Here is a 23,373-nt window from a genome sequence, read left to right as displayed (position 1 = left end):
TGCCATTTACAAAGGCCACAGCAGAGAAGGTCTCTTCCTATGAGGCACAAGTGCATTATCCTGTTGCTGTCTTCTCCAATAAGTTCTGATATTTGGGCAACACCGCTTTCTCCCAGAAAACACTGTGACCAGCAGAAGCAGACCGTGAACATTGCCTTAGCTGAAGAACGTTGTAACTTAAGAAAAGCGGCACGTGACAGAAAGACGACATGGAACAGGGTTCAAGCAGAGGGTTTTTTTTTAATTAGGGAAACGGATCATAAAAAGGGGAAAGGGAAGGGGGGAGACTGGTCTCTGGAGACAGGAGCAGGGAGAGAGGGGGATGGGAGGCGGGCAGGGCCCCTTTAAAAGGGAACATAGTCAATGTGCACAGGCGGTGCTCTTAGTGGCTGCAGCTGAGGGTGTTTCCTGTCAGGACCCCAAGGACAGGCCAGTGCAGATGCCGGAATACTAACAAGGAAGCCACATACACTTGGTACAGGTGCCACCTCAAGAGGCAGCACTAACGGCAGGATTTCCACCCAAGTTAGTGGAAACAAAAGAAAAACAAAGGTCAATAGTAGGAACAAACGGCATACCGGGAAAAACCACAGGAGAAGGCTTCTGGATTCCAGCTCCCACCAGCTCTACATTGTGGGGGCAGTATCAGCCTGTACCTCTTGAAGCTTCAGCTAGAATATCCTTGGTGGTGTCTTCAAATGTCCCAGGACAGTGGCTATACAGCCCTGTGTGACCCCTGTCAGCAAACAAGGGTGTGTGGTGGTTTCTCTAAAGCTTGTGGTAGCTTTTCTAGATCCAACTTGAGGCCCTCACAGAAAGGGGCAGCCCCAGATCTCAGCGACTGCAAATAAGAGGAGTGTAATAAAAATGGAAACATTGGCTTGAAAAGTCATAGAAAGATGTTGAAATAAAAAAATGGTTTTGAGATAAAATGAAAACATTGGGAGTCACTGTTGGGGGGGAGGGACGTCGGAGTTCTCTAAGGGCAGTGATCTTTCTGAAATCACCTGCTCCTGCCAGAGACAGTCACGATGACTAAGCAGTTTGAGAGTAAATCTCATCGAACTTGGGCTCATGGTTCACACAGCCTTTGCCCATTCCCACAAAGGACCTTCAAGTCAGCATCAGTTATATCCCAAGAGGCTTACTGGCTCTTTAAGGTCAACCGTAGCCTATTAGAACTGTCTGGAAACAAGGAATCTCACAATAGACTTTTAAAAGCTCGTCTGGGCCGAGGACCCACCCGATGTGTCCTATTAGCGGACAACAGAACCTCGATCAACTTACACAAGTCACAACATCCCTCCAAAGTTAGACTACGTAGTAAAGGCCTCTCAGTTCATTTTGTTTACAAAAGCACACTTGGCCAAAGTTTCGGAGAGCACCAGTGAAAAGACAACCTGCGTTCCTCGAATCTAGGAAACGGGACATCAAAGAATCAGTTTCAAACAACAATAAAAAAAATCGTAAAAGTTATTTCCCAGATCGGTCAGTTTCCCTACTCTGAAAATCCCCATCCAACCTAATCCATGACCTTGAAGCTGCCCCCAGACACTGCACTTCCCCATCTCCCACAGAGCCTCCTGCAATGTGTATGGTAGCGCCTTGCAGAACCTTTTGGAAACAGCAAAGAGAACAGCTGTGGTTAAGGACTGGTGGAGGCTCAGTATAAACAGTGTGTAACTAGAACTGGCCTGACAGCATGGTCATGGGACACACTGGGCTTCCAAGTCTCATACACTTTCTGGCAGGCCTAAGCTAATGACATCCATCCACACAGATATAGGGTAAAGAAAGTCAGTTATCATCTACTTCCCATGCAAAAAGCCTAATTAATTCAATCTCTCTCAGTGTTTCTAGACAGAAAGAACAAATTCTTTTGAGCTTGCTAGGAGCCCTCTGGGAAAACCCACGTCAGTTTGAAATCAAAAGGCTTTAAGTAAGATTCAATTTGGAGAGGTTTGTCCAAAAAAAATGTAAAAGCATTGTTTAAATAGGATCAGAGGCAGCGGTCTGCCTAAAACAGTGACAGATTTCAAAACCCAATACAAAAAGTTACATAGTTATTTAAAGGAGGAAGAAATGTAATGTTTTAACAGTGAACCATAAGACATCATTTTAACGAAAAGTGACCTTTCCTAATCAGAATATTCAAAAGGCAAAGAAAAGCCTTCAGAATCTCCCCTCAATGAGTTGACCATTTCCCCTGGAGATGATCCTCTCTGGTGGAGTCCTGCCTACACACACCTATGTACTCAAGATCATGGGTTCCATCAACACTTGAACACACAAAAAAAGTAAGATCGGGAAAAAGTAGAGCACGCTGGTAATACCAGGACTGGAAGGCAGGAGGATTCTGAGTTCAAGGCCACCTTGGTAGTCACTGTCAACTCAAGAACGGGAGGAGAAGAAGGGGAAGAGGGAAAGACTGATCAGTATTACACCTTTTCAAAGGACAAATTCTGGATTTTACCCCAATGTATTTTATAATGATGCTCATTTTTAAAAACACTAATAGGTCCTCCCTGCCCTTTTCTGTGTCTGCCCCTCATCTTTCCCTCCTGCTGTGCCTAGGAGCTCTGAGGGTGATCTGGCTGTGAACACAGGTTTGGGTTTTGGAGTTTTGTTTTGTTTGTCTGTTTCATGTGGCACAGGGCTGTTGACTAGCAAACTAATTCTCTTCAGTTCTGCGTCTAAAAGTAGATAAACATAAGCTTAACAGCTGATGTATCCACACTTCCTGATGTCTGGGATTATACTGACTTAATCAGTTTGGTTTTTTTATTTGTTTGTTTTCATTTTATTGCTTAGAAATTTTGTAACACAAACTCAGTTTGACTGGCTGAAAAAAGTTGTGTGTCTGCAACGTGTGATACTGATTATTCTGAATATGTATTTTTAAAACAAACAACAAAAAAACAAACCAGTATTCTTATTTACTCAAGATTATCCAGATCAGAGAGAATTAAAGATTTCTGAGCTAACTTGTAATTTTTCATTTCTAATTTCTACTTTTTAAAAATACTTATATAAACAAGTATTTTCTTTTTTATGTTTTCATTTAAATTAGAAACATGAATGCTTCACATGTCAACCCGAGCTCCCTCTCCCACCCCTCCTCCCTTGTCCCTCCACCAGAACTCCCTGCCCCCCATCCAATCCCCACATCATTCCCCAGGGAGGTTGAGGCCCTCCTTGGGGGGGGGATCTCCAAAGTCTGTCATTTCATCCAGGGAAGGTCCTAGGCCCTTCCCCATGTGTCCAGGCTGGGAGAGCATCCCTTTATTTGGAATGGTCTCCTAAGCTCATTCATAAACCATGGTAAACACTGATCTACCCAAGGCCTCAGTGATTTCTGTGGCCTCCTCACTGGCACTACATTCATGGAGTCTGGATCAGTCCCCTGTTGGCCTCTCAGGTATCAGTCTGGGATTCAAGAGCTCCCCCTTATCCAGTCAGCTGTCTTTGTGGGTTTCACCATCATGGTCTTGACCCCTTTGCTCATCACTCCTCCCTCTCTGTTACTAGGTTCCAGGAGTCCAGTTCAGTGTTTAGTTGTGGGTGTCTGTCTCTGCTTCCATCAGTCCCTGGATGAAGGTTCTAGGATGGCATACAGGGTAGCCATCAGGGAGGGGCTATTAGTGTAGTCTCTGCACTATTGCTTAGTTTGCCAGTATAAACAAGTATTTTCTTTAAGCTGAGTAGAACTCTTTTGAAAAGTAATTTTACCCTGTCATCTAAGGGTAAAAGGTACCTTACATATAGACAGAAACAGAGACCTCGCAGCTGCCCGTTTCAAATATCAGGCATGTGTCAGTGCTATAACGAAGAATTCAGTGATTCATCCAGAGTAGCTGGGTCCGGGCCGTGCTTCTGAAAGCTGAAACATACAAATCACTCAGATGCGCAACACTCTCCACCATAGATTTTTAAAAACATTTCTACATCACAGGGGTCCCTTCAGAGACTTTATCTTTAGGAGCTTTGTCCCCATGAGACCAGGACCCTCTTGCAAGCCTTCCCAGTTACAGCCTTAAGCTGATGGTCCCTCGGGGCCAGAACATGTCCAAGTTCAGAATTCACCCCTTTTTCCAAGAAGGCACAAAACTCTGGTGTATTGTAGGCTCAGGGCCGAGAGAGAAACCATCAGTGCCTTAAAGCTCTAAGATACCCTAGCCCAGCCCCTGACCAAAAGCTCAGGGAATCAGATACTTTCCCTACTTCTGTTGGCCGGTTGGTACTGTGGACTGCTACTTAACCGGCTAACCGTAGTTCCTAAACTCTAATAGGGATCTGCAAAGGCCATGTGTGGAAACCAGAAATCAGGCTAACATGAAATAAGCCATTTGTTAGTGTGGCCCGGGTTGGATTGAAGCCCATCTTGCTCCGACATCCAAGCTACTAGGAGTCGGCTGACGGGTGCATCCCCGGAGTTAGCTTTGTGCTGTGTCCTCCACCGTCACCTGCCTTCCAAGCCCTCCAGCCACTGTCTCCACGAATGCTATTTAAGAGGGACAGAATTCCGGGAAGCAGTCTTTCCTCCGTCTCTTGGCCTCCTGTCCGTTGGTTCGAATAGGACAAGTTCCCGCATGATTCTGACTTAAGAGGACTTTGTTTTGGTCCAGGCTACTATAGCAAAACACCGTAGCTGGGGGTGTCTTGCCAATGACGGAGACCCATTTCTCACTGTTCTAGAAGTTCAAGTTCAAGGTCAGGGCACTGGCAGATGCTGGGTCTGATGGGACTAACCCCCCTTCACCCCAAGAGAGCTAATTTGGCACTGTGTCAGGTGTGATAAGATCCCTTTGGAGTTGCTCAGAGAAAGAGCCCATCCCTCCCTCATGAGCTCATCCCTCAGGACCCAGCCACCCAGCAAGGCTCTGTCTCCTGATTGTTAAAAGATTCAGTCTGTGGATATGGGGGTTGGAGACAGCAGACGCTGAGGCCGGAAGCGCCCACCGACACAGAATTGCATTTATTTCCATTTATGAGAAGAAGGAAAAAAAGATACCAAGTCTGATTACATTTTGCTGATCACTCTCTGATGGGGCTGGAAGATGTTCCTCGGTTACTCTTCATTCGCTTTCTTATTTGGAGTTGGTGTCTTTCCTTTGCCAGTTCTCCTCTGGGCATTTCCCCTCCCCCTTGCTCACTCACTACTTCATCCACGTGGAACCTGGTCTTAGTTTCCCCGACACACTTCCCCACACCGGTCTCCATAGTCTGCATATGGTAAGTCTGGTAGTACATCTCACACCCTCTGCCTGCCTCTTACATTATGGGCTCCTGCTTCCCTCTGTCCATTGGCCATCCACACACTGTGCTTCCTCTTAACGATGTTTCAAATACTTGGAAAGCGCTTGCAGGAACTCTGGTGGATCAGATGTAATTTTTCTCGCTGAGAAATTCATCGCTCTCCCAGAATTATATCCATTTCCCTGCTTTCCCATCCCATGGAAGCCCACCCTGGGCTCTCAGTCTTCACAGCAGAATCCCAACCCTCAGCTGGACTTTCTCCATCTTAGTGTCTGTTCCCTTGAAACCCAGGATTTCCTGCCCCAAGTGGGATTTGTTGGTTGTAATATGAGTCTTAACCCTACAGCAGAGTCCTCATGCTGACATGGTATGTATCTTGTACTCTTGTCAGTTCCTTCCCTTGGGGGCACTGTTTAAAGTTTATTTATAGGCATTTTGCCGCGTGTGCAGCTGATGGTTTTATTATTTCTGCAGTTGCTTTGTGTCTTTCTAAGGATGTCTACTCGCCCACCCCAAGCAGCAGCTGAGCTTCTCTCTCTCTCTCTCTCTCTCTCTCTCTCTCTCTCTCTCTCTCTCTCTCTCTCATGAGCGAAGTGCTTGCTATTCTTTATATCTTATTTTATGGGTAAAAACTGAGAAACATTTTTCTTAGAAGCAGCAGGGCACATCCCTAACCCTGATGGGGGCAATTGCAGAAGAGGGGCTCGTGGGAAAACACCAACCTTTTCCTGAGATGATCCAGTAGCCCCACGACTGAAGAGAGTCTGAGTGCTGTCCTAGTCCACCCGGTAGTTTTCGCTGCCTGTGCCTAGGGTTCATTTCCTTGACCGAGGGGATCTAATGAATCGGAACTCTATCCATCTAGACTAGCAAGGATAGCATAGTAGCCTCTGGGGAAGACACTGTCTTCTTGCTGTGTGGCATAGAGTGTCGTGTGTGCCATGATACTGTGTGCTGGGGGAAAGTAGTTGACATGCATGTTTGTGATTTTACTTGTCTAAACATACAACTCGGCATTTTGGAGATTTCTGCCCTTCTGTACTTAACAAATGGAATTAGCCTTAGTTTTCGGTTATGCTTATTTTGCCCTTCTTGTCTGTTTCTGTGCTTGGTGTCTTTCATGTCAGACTTCAGCTAGCGTGGTGAATGAAATGCCATTTGTCTCCTTTACTAGTTGGTATGTGCTGGAGTGACTTCTGCATACCCGGGGTGATATGCTTCTTGGGATATAGTAGTCATCTGTGTGGCAACAGCCAGACTCAGTCACGTTTTTTCACAAATTGTTTCGCCAGCTTTTAGATAAGCTGTGGTTGTTGGTATTTGGAGCTTAATTCAAGCCTGGGGGGTGTCTACAGCGCAGACTGTTACCCAGTTCTTTGAGCTGTTGGTGTTATTAGCACAGAGTTAGACAAGACATATTCTTTAACTAGAATGCGTGGACACGTGCAGGCCACATCGGATGCTCATTTCTCGTTTGTTTTCTTGTCTTAGTAGTTCATGAATTCTTCCACTGCGTTGCCCTGTACCGAAACTACACTGCTGTAGAACTGCTTACAAATGCAGCTGCTTTCTGGCCTTTTGGGAGCATCTGTTGAGCACTGCTGTGCACCAGCTCTGTTGTAGATATTTCCACATGTCGATAAATGAAAACAAAAGCCCGACGAATGTAGCTTCCAGAAAAGAGCTGGCTTTCTGGTCCTCCCATTCCTGTGTTTTTATTATTGTTCCCTTCGTCTGGCTGTTACTCAATGTCTTGTCATTCCTGGAAGGAATCTCAAAAAAAAAAAAAAAAAACTAGCCACTGAACACAGCAAGTCCCTCTTGCTGCAAGAGCATGTATCAGAAGTCCATGGCTGGAGATCTCAAAGAAAGAATTTGGGGCCCAGGCTGACGGCTCTGTCAACATAGACCTGAAATTATTTTTTAATCAGGTCTAGTTCCCTGCAGTAAAAAACAAATCATGTGAAAGGCAGTAGCTGTGTTTTTACAGAACCTGGGTTCAACCCTCACTTCCGTGACTGTGGCATACTTAGTACTGATGCTAACCACGGATGGGAGAGCGACACATGCTCCAACATATTTAGTCTCTCACAGAGGTCTTTGCTTGGGAACCCGTGCATGGTCACCTATCCCGTGTGAAGTATCACCCTGGGTCTTCTGAGTCAAGCCTCTGAAAGAGGAAGCCACTTCCTTAACCCATGTCTAACAGCACTGGTGCCAACCATGTTGCCAGCACCATTTTGTTACTAGCATTCTTCCCACCAGCCTGGTCCCAGTGCTGCATCAGCCCCAAAGAAGCACGCGGACGCGACATTAGTTATAACACTGTTGGCCGTTGGCTTGGGCTTCCTGTTGGCCATCTCTCTTAATTACTAACCCATTTCCGTCAATCAATGTATTGCCACGAGGCTGTGGCTTACCCAGGAATGTCCGGCATGGTGTTACTCCTCTGGCATCCTACATGTCCACCGACTCGGCCTACAGTTTCCCAGAATCCTGCTTGTCTCCTAGTCCTACCTACCATCCTGCCTCATCGGCCACAGTGCCTTATTCGTCAACCGATAAGAGAAAACGTATGCACAGGAGAACATCTCCATCACAACACTCTGCTTAACCAAAAGCCACTGCCTCGTGGCACCGTCAGATACTTAAAAAAAAAAAGGTCAAATGCAATGTTAACCTCTCAAAGCCATTCTTTCGCTGCTGTTTGCTGCTGCAGGATTTCAGAGCTACAAGGAAAAAACCTAACTCCAGGGCTCTGAAAATGTTGCTTCCCAAAAGTCTAGAATTTACTCCAGAGGCTTAGCTGCTGCTCATGCAGTTTCCCAGCCTGTTCTTGCCATTTGCACTTCTTCTGCCAGGTTCTGGCAGGAAATCAGGCATTTTCTGACCATGACACATGGTTTGTTTGTTTGTTTAGCACAGTGGGACTTCCCCAGCCCCATCCAGGGCTCTAAGGTACCCTTCCCCCTCCACACACACACACACACTTCCTACGAGGGGCCTAACCTTCCCAGGGCTATTGTCTTCTCTGGAGATGCAGACACTCACATTGAGCTCATACTTCCTTGCTGGAAGGACCTGAGGAGGAGGAGGAGAAGGAGGAGGAGGAGGAGGAGGAGGAGGAGGAGGAGGAGGAGGTAATGAGACCAGTGTCCTGTGGCATTAGGACTGTGTCTGACAAGGGATGGCTCTGCGACCAGTGTGATGTCTCAGAGGACAGATCCCGAAGGAACGTGAAGTCACACAAGGCAGAAGCAGCCACCTCAGGTAGTCTAATGCAAAGATGTGGCGCTTTGGTGAGAAGCAGGTAACAGCTTAGGGTGGGTGATGTGCCTCGGGCCTTCTGCCAGAATGGGAAAGCTCTTCCTCTGCTGGTCCAGGGTTTAGGTTACTGGCAACTGTAGCTTGGAGTCTTGAAATGTGACCAGTATAACCAAGTCACTGAAGTTTAAACCTCATTTAACTTTAATGAATTTAATTTAGACGGCTCACCCAGCAAGAGGCAGGTTGAAAGCATCGAATGTTCCTTGCCTTGGAATCAAGGTTTACTGATAAGACTTAATAAGGCAGAAATAAAAATTCTTCTACTATCTCACCCAGCGCCTTGATTTGCCACACGGAAATGTATGCCCATCTTGATCGCCTGAGCTAAGTCAGAGTTGGGTTAACCTACTTAAATTCCTCACAAACCATTAACCAGAATGACCCTTCCAGCCCCGACGTGAGTCCTTCCCTGTGTACATGAGAAGCTTCCTTTGGAGACCAAGGTCTTGGTTGGGTTTGAGAAAGAGAGAGAGATGAGAGATGAGAGTCAGCCTGGTCCATGGCATTGTCAGGCAAGGCTGCCCATTCCTGTGGCCCCAGACTGAGCCCAGGCAAGAGCCAAGGCCTTAAAAGAGAGCCTGCTCACCTTGGACAGCTGTTTCGTCTCAGCTTCCTGGGCCAAATGATTGCGGCACTAATCGTCTAAACATCCACGGTTCATGTTTCTTTCACCGGCTAAACACCATGTCCCTGTGCCCACTGAGCATCCAAGGCCTTAGCAACTCTGTAGGGACAATGTGGCTGTGATGAGAATAGCAGGTGATGGAGAAACCCGGGTGTCCGGAGCCAAAAGTTCCAACGGACCAGCAGGGAAATGGGGACTTAGATGCAGCGGTTGCAGGTGTGTTGGAAATACTCAGTGCTTCTTCCTGTGCTGTCCTCTGTCCTCTAATTAGTGTTGAGGCAGAGCTATTTCGCTTGTTTGCTTTGTTTTGTTTGGTGTGTCTGTGCATATTTGTGTGTGTGTGTGTGTGTGTGTGTGTGTGTGTGTGTGTGTGTGTGTGTGTTGCTGCTGCCGAGTACGGAACACGGGCACTTATTCATACTGAGCAAGTGCTCTGCTGCTAACGTCTTTCCTGGCCATTGAAGTTTCTCACTTGGTGTCCTTTCTGTATGGATTTCAGTTCATCAGAAATTGCACTATATGCACTGTGACTGCTGCTAATCCCTGTGCTCGCAGGATGAACTCAAGGGGGCACAGACATAACTGTGAAGAGAGCTCTGCAGCCTCCATGTCTCCTATCCATTCGACTCTGGGGCAGAGCAGGGACCCTGACCCTTAGCTCCCAGTAGCCTGCATCTTTTCGTGTTCTGGCTCAAACTCTCCATGCACTCATTATGTAAGGTCAGAGAGAACGCTCAGCCGAGCCAGCGGCTCAGATCTACACCCATGCAGATGGTGCCCACCAGTGAGATAGAGGCCACCTCTTTCCCGTGTCAGGCTGAAAAGTGTCTCCCATCGTCTTCAGGGTCCTCAGGTCTGTGTGTTTGCAAACTCACTCGCCAGGTGATGGGCTCACTGAGTCTCCACTCCACCGTCTCACCAATCACAAGTCCTGTTATTTCTCATTACATTTCTTGGTAAATAAACACCCAGTCTCAGAGCCTTTAGTTCCATCTCCGGCTGAGAACTCCTCACAGTCGTCTGATCCAGGTCTCTCTCTGACTCTAGCTACCTCCACAGATGCTAAGGAGCCCTTGTGTCTCCATAAGGGCATCAGACATAGCCATGGCTCTTTCTGTTCCTCCCCTTCTTGGTCCATGCCTTTTGTGGTCCAACCTTTCCACCAAATCCCTTGGATTCCCTTGTCTCCCAGTCTCTCTGTTAGGAAGTCTTGTTGGCTGATGGGAAAGGTCATTCTGAAATCTGTCTCTTATTGGTTGTTCAATAAAGCACTGTTGACCAATAGGGAAGCAAGATAGGTGGGACTAGGAGTCGAGGAGGATTCTGGGAAAGAGGGGCAGGGAGAGACAACCATGTAGCCTCTAGAGGAGTAAGGGGGCCAGACCCTTTTCTCCCGTAAGAGAAACGCTCAGATTAACAATTATGGGTTAAATACTTAAGTCAGAGCTAGCCAGTAAGAAACCAAGCAAACGGCCAACAGCTTCATAATTAACATAATGTCCTGTGTGTTATTTGGGGACTGTAACTGTGGCAGGGCCCAGGTAGATGGCGGGGAAGGCTGCACTCTACAGTTGGCCTTGCCTTCGTGTTACCATCCGGTAGCCTCTGAGTACTCTTCATGGTTATGCAGACTGCCATCAGTGTTCCACTGGGACATGCCCTCGACACGTCCGCCCCCTCCATGTATGTCTGCCTCACTCCACGGGGATGCCGTGAGGTTACCTTGTTCCCGCAGCCTCATGACCTCACAGCCTGTGTGACCCGCACCTTCCTGCCATCCCTTTCCACCATAGTGCCTTTGCACTGGGCCGTTGCTTCTACCAGACTCCTCCCCTCTTTCCCAAGGCTCACCCTAGCCACGGTGTCATGACAGCCGCTGGCCTCAGCCAGTGCAGCCGGTGTGAACCGTGTTCTGCATTCTCACTTTCCGTAGTAGGCCCCAGAACACACCATGCAGATCCCCTAGCCACACTTAGCCGGTCAGATGGCCTCTCCAGACCTCCCAGACAGGATACCGTGAGGGCCAAGGGGCCACACTGTGTAACAGCACTCCAGAGTCCTGCTTTGCCAACTGCCGTGGGCCAGACAAGGGTGAGGAGGTACAGGTGAGATAAAGGTTTCTTATTAACCACAGCTGGTTTTCTAGAAACACTGCAAGTACAATCAAGTATGTCGGCACCAAGAGGATTCACAGATGGGAACCCGACCAGGGCGCTTTGACTGAGTTGGCCCCATTGTCCCTAGTCGGTGTGGCACTATCCCGTAGGGGTGACCTCGCTGGAAGAAGAATGTCACTGGGAGCAAGCTTGGAGGTTTCGAAAGTCAAGCGTCATTCCTAGCTTGCTCTCTGCCTCTCGCTCGCCGCTAAAGATGTGAGCACTCGGCTTCTGTCCCACCTACCGTGTCTGCTGCTTGCTTCCATGATTCTCACGGATGGAGTCTTATCCCTCTGAAGCCATAAGCCCAAAGACACTCTTCCTTCTAGAAACTGCTTGGTCATGATGCTTTATCACAACAATTCGGGTTAACAATACACTGACCAAACACACGGTGCTCAGATATTTGATCATTTGGGTCCCAGTTGATTCAATATTTAGCAAGGATTAAGAGGTATAGCCTTGTTGGACGAAGTATGTCACTGGGGATGGGCTTTGAGATTTCAAATGTCAATGCCAGGCCCAGTCTCTCTCTCTCTCTCTCTCTCTCTCTCTCTCTCTCTCTCTCTCTCTCTCTCTCTCTCTCTCTCTCTCTCTCTCGTAAATAAAATGTAAGCTCTCATCTACTGCTCCAACGCTATGCCTGCCTACCCCCATGCTACTGTCAACAGTGGCTGTAACTCACCCCTCTGAAATTGTAGGCAAGCTCCCAGTTAAATGATCTCTGCTATAAATTGATTTGGTCATGGTCTCTTCGTAGCAATAGAGAAGTAACTAAGAAAACAAAAAGAGGTGGGAATGGGGGGACCTGGAGGGGGATAACAGGGTGGAATGAGTAGACAAGTGGGGATGTAAGTAGAAGGGGGATGGGGTGAGGGTTATGAGGAATGGGGGTGCGGGTAAGATGGGGAAATGAGGGAGACAGGGGAGGGTAAGGTGAAGGGGCCTCTGTGAACGAAACGGAAGGGGAGATGAGATATGAGGGTGAGGTGGGGGAAATGGGGAAGTAAAGCGTGAGGGGTTCGTGAGGAGGGAGAAGGAAGAGACGAGGCAGTGATGTCCACCCTGAAGATAGGGGACGGCTTCTTGGACGCCTCTTTGTCTGCTTTCCTGTGACCTTGCACTTTGTGGTAGGCCCTAGTCCCAACAAGGAGAATCCCTGCAGCTCAGCGTTAATAGGGCGATGCAACACTGCTATGGGCAAACCTAACAGACCCTTGTGTAGCTTCTGACACTACAGTCTTTTACTCTCTAAGAATTCCACACATTATAAAATACATTTTGATTATATCCATCCCCGCTAACCTCTCCCCAACTTTTCCAGGATTCCCTGGCCCATCTCCCCTACAACTTTGGGTTTTCTGTTTTTCATCATCATCATCAGTCCCTGGGTCAAACTAATGCTGACCACGGGTGCATGAGTGTGTTACCGTGCACCGGGCATGAGCAGCATCCATATTACCAAAGGAAAGTGACTCCCTCTGTCCTCAGCCATCAGCTACCAATAGCTTCACCACTAGAGTGGGGCCTTGTGGGAGCCCTCTCCAATCTGTGCAGGAATTTTGGCTGGCTTGACTTTTTCATTTTTTTGGCAAGGCTTGTGCAAGCAACCACAGCTGCTGTGAGCTGATGTGTGCAATGGCTAGGTCATTTCCAGAAGTCAGTATTTCACAACCTTCCTACTCATCCCCTGGCTATTACATTCTTTATGACCTCTCTTTTTTTTTCTTCAATGTCCCCTGAGCCTTGAATGGATGGAAATAGGTAGAGACGAGCCATCTAAAACTGAATACTCACGTTTACTTATCTTGGCGCTCTGACCTCTTAGGAGTCTCTGTGTTGACCATGCTACCCGCTGCAAAAAGACGCTTCTCTGGCAAATCTTGGGAGCAGCATGAATTTATGGCAATAGGCATATTGAGAAGGCAGTTTGACAGCACGACCATTCAGTGAAACACCAGCAGGTTCCTCACCATATGGCTTATGGTCTCCCCAGTCATAGGCTCTTGACGAGGTTCACGGTGCCAGACATGAAATCTCCCCTGTGGAGAAGACCTCAAGTAAGAAAGTAGTTGGTTCCCCCATAAAGATCATGCCGCCGTTGCGTTAGTGGATACAACTTGCCTAGCAGATTGGTATTACAGCAAGATGCAAACTTTTTATGTTCTCCTATAAAGACTTTTAATCCGGGCTTCATGTTGTCCAAGCTTGCTTCGGACTCTCTATGCAGTGAAGGCTGCCTTGAACTCCTGATCATCCAGCCACTACCTCCTAAGCCCTGGGATCGCAGGCCTGTGCCACCGTACCTGAAAAAAGTCTTCATTGTACCATAATCTTGAGGTCTGGTAGCAGTAGCTACGCCTGTTTTAGGACTTTTTGACAAAAATAAAATTCACTGGTATATTCTCCGTTTTCATGCAAGAATTAATTTTACCAGAAAGTACAGAGCAGGTGTGGCCTCGAGCATGTAGGGTGGTAGAGCCTATTCAAGTATCCTGCCAGCTCCTGGTTTTCTCTCTGATGACCACACACACACACTTTCTATAGCAGTACCTATGGGCCTTCCATCCAATATCTGATGATTGCACAGATGTTAGATTCCAACCATAGAGCCTACTAACCTAAGTGTCAGAAACAAAATTGCAAGATGCAGGCACTCTACAAGGAGAGACCGCCTCTCTGTGTAACCGGTCATGTACCTTTGGTGCCAAGTTATTTCCCATGAGTTCAGATGCGTGTGTCTACCTGGTCTTGTTTGGAAATGCATTCCTAGAAAATTGTCACATTCCTACTCCACTAAAGGGTCCCCACAAGTCCCACTCATACTGGCCTTCCTTTTTCTTGGCCCTGATGGTAGTAGCCAGTACAATTCCCTTTGAAATATTTCTTTACAAATATTTCTTACAAATTTGTAAGAAAAGACAGATGATCAAAAATGGAAATCCTTCTGGACTCCAGATGGACATAGGATCATACAAATGACCCTGACTCCTGTCTTCCAACACTCTGCATGGGTGAGAGATTGGACCTCAGAATGTCCTGTTTCCCTCTGAATTTGACTAGTGGCTTACAGATGTGTTTTTTATCTCTTTGTAGATTACGTTTTATATTCTGGTGAAGGCCATTTATACCTTGGGCTACAGTGTTTCCCTGATGTCTCTTACAACAGGAAGCGTAATTATCTGCCTCTTCAGGTAAGGAGAAAAACCAAGCAGCTCTGCAAACAGTAAGAAACCAGCAAACTTTTTACCTGTACTTTTTTTTTGGTACCACAGAGGGTTAGGATCCTGATCTGGAGTCCTTCCATGTGCCATGATAGAGCACCATCGGGGCCTAGAGAGGCAGATCAGCAGTGAAAAGCACTTGCTCTTGCAGAGGGCTGGGACTCAGCTCCCAGCACCCATATTACATCACACAACCATCTGTAACTCCAGTTACAAGGACTCAGTTGCCTTCTCCTGGCCTCTGAAGATTCCCATACATGCATGGTACACAAAAACTCATTTGGTTACACATATGCACAAAAATAGATGATAGATAGATAGATTGAAGATAGATGATAGATGATGAGATGATGAAGATAGATGATAGATAGATACATAGATACAGACATAGATACATAGATACATATAAAGATACATAGATAATAAAGTAATATAATACTGACATTTACTTTTTATGTACACACTTTGCATTTCTTATGTAAGCAGGTGATGTTGCCCTTTAGCTCAGCTACCACCTGTTAAACAATTAGGTGTTATGCGAAGACATGGAACTATGAATACATGATGATCTTGTCCTTGCCCCTCGGAAGCTGCTGGGTGCTCTATGGAGATGTGTTGTATCTAAGAGCTTGAAGACAGGAATCACACTGAATGGGTTCAAATCCTCTTTAGCCTCTTTGTAACTATGTGACCTTGGACAAATTGTACAACCCCTGCGTGCATCTATAACATGTGGATACAAACTGAAGCATTTGAGAGGGGCCCTTGAAGTTGGAGTGCCGTCGTCGATTAGAAGAGCTTGGGTAGCACAAACCTAGGACAGGAGCCCTGCAAACCGGCATGCCTGCCCTTTCTCTGGTAGTGAAGTCAGATAGTACCCCGTCACCACCGGGGCCCTGCTCAGGTCTCAGCTGTGATCAGCGGTTGTTCAGGGTGACAGCTGAGAACCTCAGTCCACAGGAGAACCCTCAATAGGAAAAGCAGATAGCCCTGTGGGATGGTCACACTGAGCATTGTGAGCATTTGGGGTGAGCTCCTGTCACCTCTGTCTTCTTCTCTCTGCTGAGGACAAGCTCAAGTGTTGCCACTGTGTGAGATAAGGTCATTAATGGCCAAGGGGACATTTCTGTCAACAACCAGTGAAGGGGTGGGGCATGCTGGGGGACACAACTTAGAAGCCCAGCAACCACAGACGAGTCACACTTTTCCTCCTCCGGGGGTGTTAACGTGACTGGCACATTACTATTTGTTAAATTATCTCCGTGTTCTTACTTTTTTTTTAAAGAGGAGACTATAAAGAAAGGAATCCAAGAGAAATAAGGTGCTGTGGCGTAGACTGGAGAGTGTCTGTTTATTTTCCCCATGTTGAACCAGCCGCTCTCAAGCCTGAGTCCCTCCACATTTTACAGTGTGGCACAGTCAGCCAAGCCAAAGGCCTTTGGAACTTGTGCTGGTGATTTTGACCTTCCAGAGAATCCGCAATAGTTTGCTTTGTGGGTGGCCATACCGTGTTTCAGATGTGAACACAACCCCTGCCCGTTTCAGACCTCTGTGGTTGGAAAGAACCATTTTCCCTGGATGTCATCTTGCTAGTGGCTACTAGTACTGTATGCCAGGTACAGAATCCAGAGCCCAGTCACTTTGGGGGTTTCTTTTTTATCCCACACCTCAGAGCCTTTGGCTCGTGCAACCTCTTGTCTGTCAGAAAGTGATTCTCAGGGCACTTCCATGGAAAACTGAGGAGGAGGTCGACTCTAAAATTTGTAATATGAAAACAGCATGTTCCACTGTCCTAATTTACCCAGGGAAATGAGATTATTTGTAGTTGCCAAACATTTATTCTCCCTAATACGCCTTTAGAAAAACAAAACCAGAAACATTGGGTAAGCAAATTCTTAACTGACACGGAGAAATGGAGCAGCTCACGTCCTATGTCAGGTCCAAAACTGCAGCATAGACCCTCCACGCACATGCAGGGGCCTCAGTGCACTATAGAATCACCACAGAAGTGTAGCTGTGATCCAAAAACACCGCAGACAGCTCCTACCAACAGGAATCACTACACTGTATCTCATGGGCACGCCTTCATCCAAAGAGTGAGTTTCACCATCCCGAGTTTCATCCGGCAGAACAAAGGCCATCGGTTACTAGACACTTGAGGACTGAAGACCTGGTGATGGCAAAGCCTGTGCAGACAGGTTATCGGCATTGCCTATATGCACCGTGTCTACTCTGGACGCCTTGAGCGAGCCACCACAGCTCTGCTTAGCCAGGAGTGCACTTGGAGTGACACTTGACAATGACCTCTTGGTGATGGCCCCGCCCTGCTGTCGGCAGAAGTTTCCAGCAATCCCATAGGTGTTTAGTCCCACATAAATACACAAAGGCTTATATTAATTATAAACTGTTTGGCCGATGGCTCCGGCTTCTTAGTGGCTAGCTCTCTCTTAAATATTAACCCATTTCTACTAATCTATGTATCTCCTTGTGGTCTTGGCTTACTGGTGATGCCTGAAACCTCTTGCTCCCTCAGAAGCTACATGACATCTTCCTCAAGACCCACTCTCTGAGTTCCTGTTCCCAGAACTCTCCTAGTCTGGTCGCCCCACCTTAACTTCCTGCCTGGCTACTGGCCAATCAGCATTTACTCATCAACCAATAAGAGAAACATTCATAGCATACAGAAGGACATCCCCATCACTCTATGGAAACTGGGGTGAGCAAGGAGCAAGGAACAGGAAATAATAGGGAAGGGAATGGGATTTGGAGACATGAGAAGCCATGGGGGGGGGTGGCGCAGAATAGCATCACAGGAGGAGGCGATGTTGAAGGGAGATACCTTCTGTGTTCATACACCTGACCAGTCCGTCAGGAATCACTGCTACTGCACAGAGGTCCCTGCAACCCCACAGCGTGCTAGGATACCACAGGCAATACTGTAGACACAGTCTTGTATTTCATGTGCTGAACCAAACACTTCTTAGTAACATGGGCATCCCATTTTCCTGAGGAATCTCCATACTGATTTCCAAAGTGGCTGTACAAGTTGGCACTCCCACCAGCAGTGGAGGAGTGCTCCCCTTTCTCTACATCCTCTCCAGCATAAATTGTCATTGGTGTTTCTGATTTTAGCCATTCTGACAGGAGTAAGATGGTATCTCAAAGTTGTTTTGGTTTGCATTTCTCTGATGGCTAAGGATGTTGAGCACTCTCTTAAGTGTCTCTTGGCCATTTTAGCCTCCTCTATTGAGAATTCTCTATTTAGTTCTGTACCCCACCTTTTAATTGGATCCTTTGGTGTTTTGGAGACTTGCTTCTCGAGTTCTTTGTAAATTTTGGAGATTAGCCCTCTGTCAGATGTGGGGTTAGTGAATATCTTTTCCCATTCTGTGGACTGCCTTTTTGTCTTGTTGACTGTGTCCTTTGCCTTACAGAAGCTCCTGTAAGAGGTCCCATTTGTTAATTGTCAATCTCAGTGTCTGTGCCACTGGTGTTATGTTCAGGAAGTGGTCTCCTATACCAACTCATTGAAGAGTATCTCCCACTTTCTCTTCTAAGAGTTTCAGTGTGGTTGGATTTATGTTGAGATCTTTAATCCATTTAGACTTAAGTTTTGTACAAGGCGATAGACATGGCTCTATCTGAAGTCTTCTGCATACCAATACCCAGTTATGCCAGCACCATCTGTTGAAGATGCTTTCCCTTTTCCATTGTATAGTTTTAGCTTCTTTGTCAAAAATCAAGTGTTCATAGTTGTGTGGGTTAAGATCAGGGTTTTCAATTTGGTTCCATTGGTCTACCTGTCTATTTTTGTGCCAATACCAAGCTGTTTTCAGGACTATAGCTCTATAATAGAGCTTGAAGTCAGGTATGGTGATGCCTCCTGAAGTTCCTTGATTGTATAGGGTTGTTTTAGCTATCCTGGGCCTTTTGTTTTTCCATATAAAGTTGATTATTGTTCTTTCAATGTCTGTGAAGAATTGTGGCAGAATTTTGATAACAATTGTATTTAATCTGTAGACTGCTTTTGGCAAGATTGCCATTTTTATTATGTTGATCCTATCAATCCAAGAGCATGGGAGATCATTCATTTTTCTTTGATTTCTTTCTTTAAAGACTCAAAGTTCTTGATATACAGGTCTTTCACTTCCTTGGTTAACATTATCCCCGGATATTTGATGCTGTTTATGGCTACTGTAAAGGGTGATGTTTCTCTGATTTCTTTCTCAGCCACTTCATCATCTATATATAGTAGGGCCACTGATCTTTTTAGTTAACCTTGCATTCTGCTTCTTATATGCTGCCTGTTTCGACTGTCAAGTTGAGACACAGCCCCCCCACCTCCTATAGCACCTACAGCTTCCGTGTGCTATCCCTAAGGAAATGCTTTCCTATTGACCTGTTGAAGCGCTGAGGAGGTCACCTCAGTGGTGCTCACCTCTTGCTGATCGCGGCTGATTGATTGTTCAGCCATAGCTGAGCCAGAAGCTACAGAGCCTCGGCGTAAAATATCACAAAAAAATGGCCCCAAGGAAGTCTTTACTCCCTTCTGAAACCTCGGAAGCCCTACAGGTCCCCTCCCGTTGTCTGCATCTCTCTCTCTGCCTTCTCAAGCTCTCTGAACACTCAACAGCTTCTTTAGCTCAAACGTTGAACCCTCCCTGTCCGCGCTCCCCCAAAACAATCATCAGGTTGTCATAACAACCTCACCTCTCCAGTAGCAATGTTGTCCTAGTTCAACCTCTGTTACCGTAGTAAAAGCCATAACCCAAATCATGTTAGGGGAGGAGAGGGTTATGTGGCTTCCAGATACAGGTCACAGCCCAGCATTGAGGGAAGCCATGGCTTCATGAACTCTCTCAATTGGTAACCTGAAGCCAGAAACCATGGAAGAACATGCTTGCTCCCTTGCTCCCGGGACCCTTCTCTTCAATAACCGTGGGTGGGGCCATTCCACATCAGTCATCAGGAGCAGTCCTTCACAGCCACGCCCCCATGCCAGCCTGTCACTCATAGATCAGGGCGGTCCTTCACAGCCACGCCCCCATGTCAGCCTGTCAATCATAGGTCAGGGCGGTCCTTCACAGCCACGCCCCCATGTCAGCCTGTCAATCATACATCAGAGTGGTCCTTCACAGCCACGCCCCATGCCAGCCTGTCAATCATACATCAGGGCGGTCCTTCACAGCCACGCCCCCATGCCAGCCTGTCAATCATAAATCAGGGCAGTCCTTCACAGCCACGCCCCCATGCCAGCCTGTCAATCATACATCAGGGTGGTCCTTCACAGCCACGCCCCCATGCCAGCCTGTCAATCATAGATCAGGGCAGTCCTTCACAGCCACGCCCCCATGCCAGCTTGTCAATCATAGATCAGGGCAGTCCTTCACAGCCACGCCCCCATGCCAGCCTGTCAATCATACATCAGGGCGGTCCTTCACAGCCATGCCCCCATGCCAGACTGATCTAGGTAATTCCTCAGGTGAGGTTTCTCCTTGAGATGACTCTATCTTGTGTTGGGTTGACAACTAAAGCTAACCAAGAGAGGTATATACCTACTTGTGTTGATTTTAGTTTCTGAGAAAGCCCCACACTGGCTTATTCCCAAAGAAGCTGTACTAACTTACTATCCCACCACCCCCCTGCACAAACAAACACAGTAATACTGATGGTACTGGCACAAAAACAGACGGGTAGTTGAAGTGAGCAGAACAGTAGATCCAGAAATAAAATCCACACAGCTATGCCACCTAATTTCTGACAAAGTTACCAAGGCACACATTGGAACAAAGACAGCTGCTTCATCCCATGGTGCTGATAACACTGGCTACCTACCAACACGTAGAAGACTGAAACTAGACTGACATCTCTCACAGTGTGCTAACGGGCAGCTTTGTCAAGTTCACACTTAGAATATTTATTGCTACTTTTGAGTTTTAATCTTTCTCTTTGTTTTCTGTCTGTCTGTCACAGTGTTCTTTGTGCCTGCCTGGTCCCCTCTTTTATACAATTAGTTATAGATTCTGTTTTCATTCAGTTATAATCTGACATTTAGAACACATTCTCTCTCTGTCTCTGTCTCTGTCTCTCTGCATCTGCCTCTCTGTGTTTCTCCCTCCCTCCATCTTCCTCCCTCTCCCTCTCTCTCTCTCCCTTCCTCTGTCTGACCCTCCCTCCCTCCTTCTCCCTGTCTCCTGTCTCTCTCTTCTTCCTCCTTTCTCTCTCTATCTCTCTCTCCCTCTCTCTCTGTCTCTGTCTCTCTCTGACTCTCTGTCTCTCTCTGTCTCTCTCTTTGTCTCTGTGTGTGTGTGTGTGTGTGTGTGTCTGTCTGTCTGTCTGTCTGTCTCTCTCCCTCCACCAGGCTATAAGACATTCTCTTATTTATAGCAACTAACCTCTTAAGTGCTTTTCACTGCTTACCAATCAACTCAGGAGCATGACATGTTAACTCCATGTACCATTCATTCCTTTTTGGTTTTGTAAATTTTAATTCTGAGACCCCACAGACATTATTGTCTTAGGTTGGCGTTTATTTAGCACGCCTACCTATTGCTCCTCATTTCCCCCACACTTTCTTTCCTGCTGGGCTTCTCAGGAGCCTCCCTAGATCTCTCTGGTGACATTCTCATGCCAGCAAATTCTCAAGCTTTTTGATGGCCTAAAATGATGATTTTGCTTTGCTTTTTTAAGAGGATGTCTCTAAGTACTGAAGTTAAGGCTTTGTCTCTTGAGAAGTTGCCTGTGGCTCTCAATCTTGTTCCTAAAATCCTGGTCTTTTCCCCCTTCCTGTCACATCTCTTCCAGTGACACCTGCTATGGGAAACCCCCACTGACTTAAGCGTCATTGCTTTTGTAGCCTCCTGTCCCGTGGTCGTGAAGCGTCTGGTCTGCTGCTCTCTCTGATAAGCTTCAGAAATTCCTGGCTAGTGCTTCCTGGAAAAGCTGCTTCCGTGACAGTCTCTTCCCTAGAACACCATCCTCCCTTGCATTTGCCTTCTCTGCCTGTTCTCCTACGCCTCCCTGCCCTTCTTCCACCTTTTCCGTGATGACACGCCCCTCACTCTAATCTAGACAGGTTCTGCAGACCCAGTCCATACGGCTGTCATCTGCAGAGTGTGATCTACCGTTGGATATCCCTTTCGTTCTGGGGGTCAGAGGGGCTTGTGGGAGCAGGCGTTTCAGGTTGTTTCCTTACTAAAGATGGTTTTTGTGTGTTCTGTGAGAACTTCATGCATAGATGAAACACAGTTTGATTATATCCGATGCCCTCCCCGCCTCCAGCCCCTGGCAGACTCACAACGACACACTCACTCAAATTCATGTCCTTTGGGTTTTGTTGTTGTTGTTGTTGTTGTTTGGTTGTTTGGTTGGTTGGTTGGTTTTTTTTTTTTTTACGGTGGATTCCTAACTAGTGTTTATTGTCAACTTAACACCATCAAGAGTCACTTATGAAGAGGAAGTCTCAGCTGAGAGTTCAAATCAGACTGACCCATGGCAGTGTCAGTGGGGAATTGTCTTGATTGTTGATTGATGGGGGCGGGCCTAGCCGATTGTGGGCAGCACCATGTCTACGCTGGTAGGTGGGCCTTTGGCTGTATAAGAAAGCTAAGCTAGCAGGCTAGAGAAAGTGAGTCACTCACCAGCCCTCCTCCATGGTTTCTGCTCCAGGCTCCTGCCTCGAGTTCCTGCCCTGAATTCCCTCAGTGATAGATTATTGCCTGGAAGTGTAAGATTAAATACGCCCTTTCTTCCCCCACTTGGCTTTTTGTCTCGGTATTTTTTATCGCAGAGACATAAAGCAAACTAGGCCAGGGGCAACCAGCTACCTTCTGATTAGGTTTGAGATCCGTTACACAAGATGGACATCATGCCTGGTATGGTAAACCTGACCAAGAACTTATGGTTGCAGAGCTTACATGCCGTGGGGGTGACACCTACTTCTTGTGGCTTTGCTAAATGGACACTTACCCAGCAAGATCCCTTCTGAACACTTGTCTTTGTCTACGTAGATCAGCACGGTTCTCAGCCCTTGCCAGGAAAGCTGGTTTTTGGATTTGTTTTGTTTTGTTTTGTTTTGTGGTGAATGTTTGTTAACACAGGTACTCCTCAACTGTTCAGGATGTGGAGGATAAGGGACTATCCCTCCCCTTCCCTACTCACCTTCTCCCCTCTCCTCACCCCCATCCACTCCTCAGAGGAGGGGTAAGGCCTTCCTTGGGGAGTCAACAAAGTCTAGCAGGACCAAGCCCCTTTCCGATGTATCAAGGCTGAGCAAGGTATCCCACCATAGAGAAGGGGCTCCAAAAATCCAGTTCATGCACCCAGCATAGGTCCTGGCCCACTGCCAAGGCCCCCACAACAGGTCAAGCCACATTACTGTCACCCACGTTTAGAGAGCTTGGTTCAGTCCCACGCAGGCTCCCCAGCTGTGAGTCTGGAGTCCATGGTGCCTTCTAACTGTATTTTCTCTAGTCCCATGTTTGCCCAGTCTCTAATTCAATTGTCTGGTTTCTCATTACATTTTAATAATTTTTTATATATCAAAGACACTAGTCTTTTGATAAGTCTACTAGTCTACAAATGTTTTCTACCTTCATTTAGGTTTTCTTTAAGCTTGATAGTATGTACTTAATATGTCAAACTCTTAAGTTTTTTTTTTTGGTTTTTACAAGAGAGGGTCTCTCTGTATTGTTTTGGAGGCTGTCGGTCCAGCCTGGCCTCGAACTCACAGAGATCTGCCTGCCTCTGCCTTCCGAGTGCTGGGATTAAAGGCATGCGCCACCAC

At 46.9% G+C, this 23,373-nt stretch overlaps 1 protein-coding gene across 1 annotated transcript in view; it reads left to right on the top strand.

Annotated features, from left to right (window-relative positions):
• Vipr2 (vasoactive intestinal peptide receptor 2) overlaps nt 1–23,373 on the top strand; it is an 81,335-nt gene that overhangs the window by 36,138 nt on the left and 21,824 nt on the right. Inside the window, exon 5 of the mRNA XM_005084456.4 lies at nt 14,461–14,558. Coding sequence (XP_005084513.1) covers nt 14,461–14,558 — 98 coding nt within the window. The remainder of the gene's footprint in view (nt 1–14,460; nt 14,559–23,373) is intronic.

Source organism: Mesocricetus auratus, unplaced genomic scaffold (genome assembly GCF_017639785.1).
Source record: "Mesocricetus auratus isolate SY011 unplaced genomic scaffold, BCM_Maur_2.0 Super-Scaffold_15014, whole genome shotgun sequence".
Taxonomy (NCBI): domain Eukaryota; kingdom Metazoa; phylum Chordata; class Mammalia; order Rodentia; family Cricetidae; genus Mesocricetus; species Mesocricetus auratus.
The sequence above is the reverse complement of the archived record's forward strand: the minus strand, read 5'-3'. Positions and strand labels throughout refer to the sequence as shown.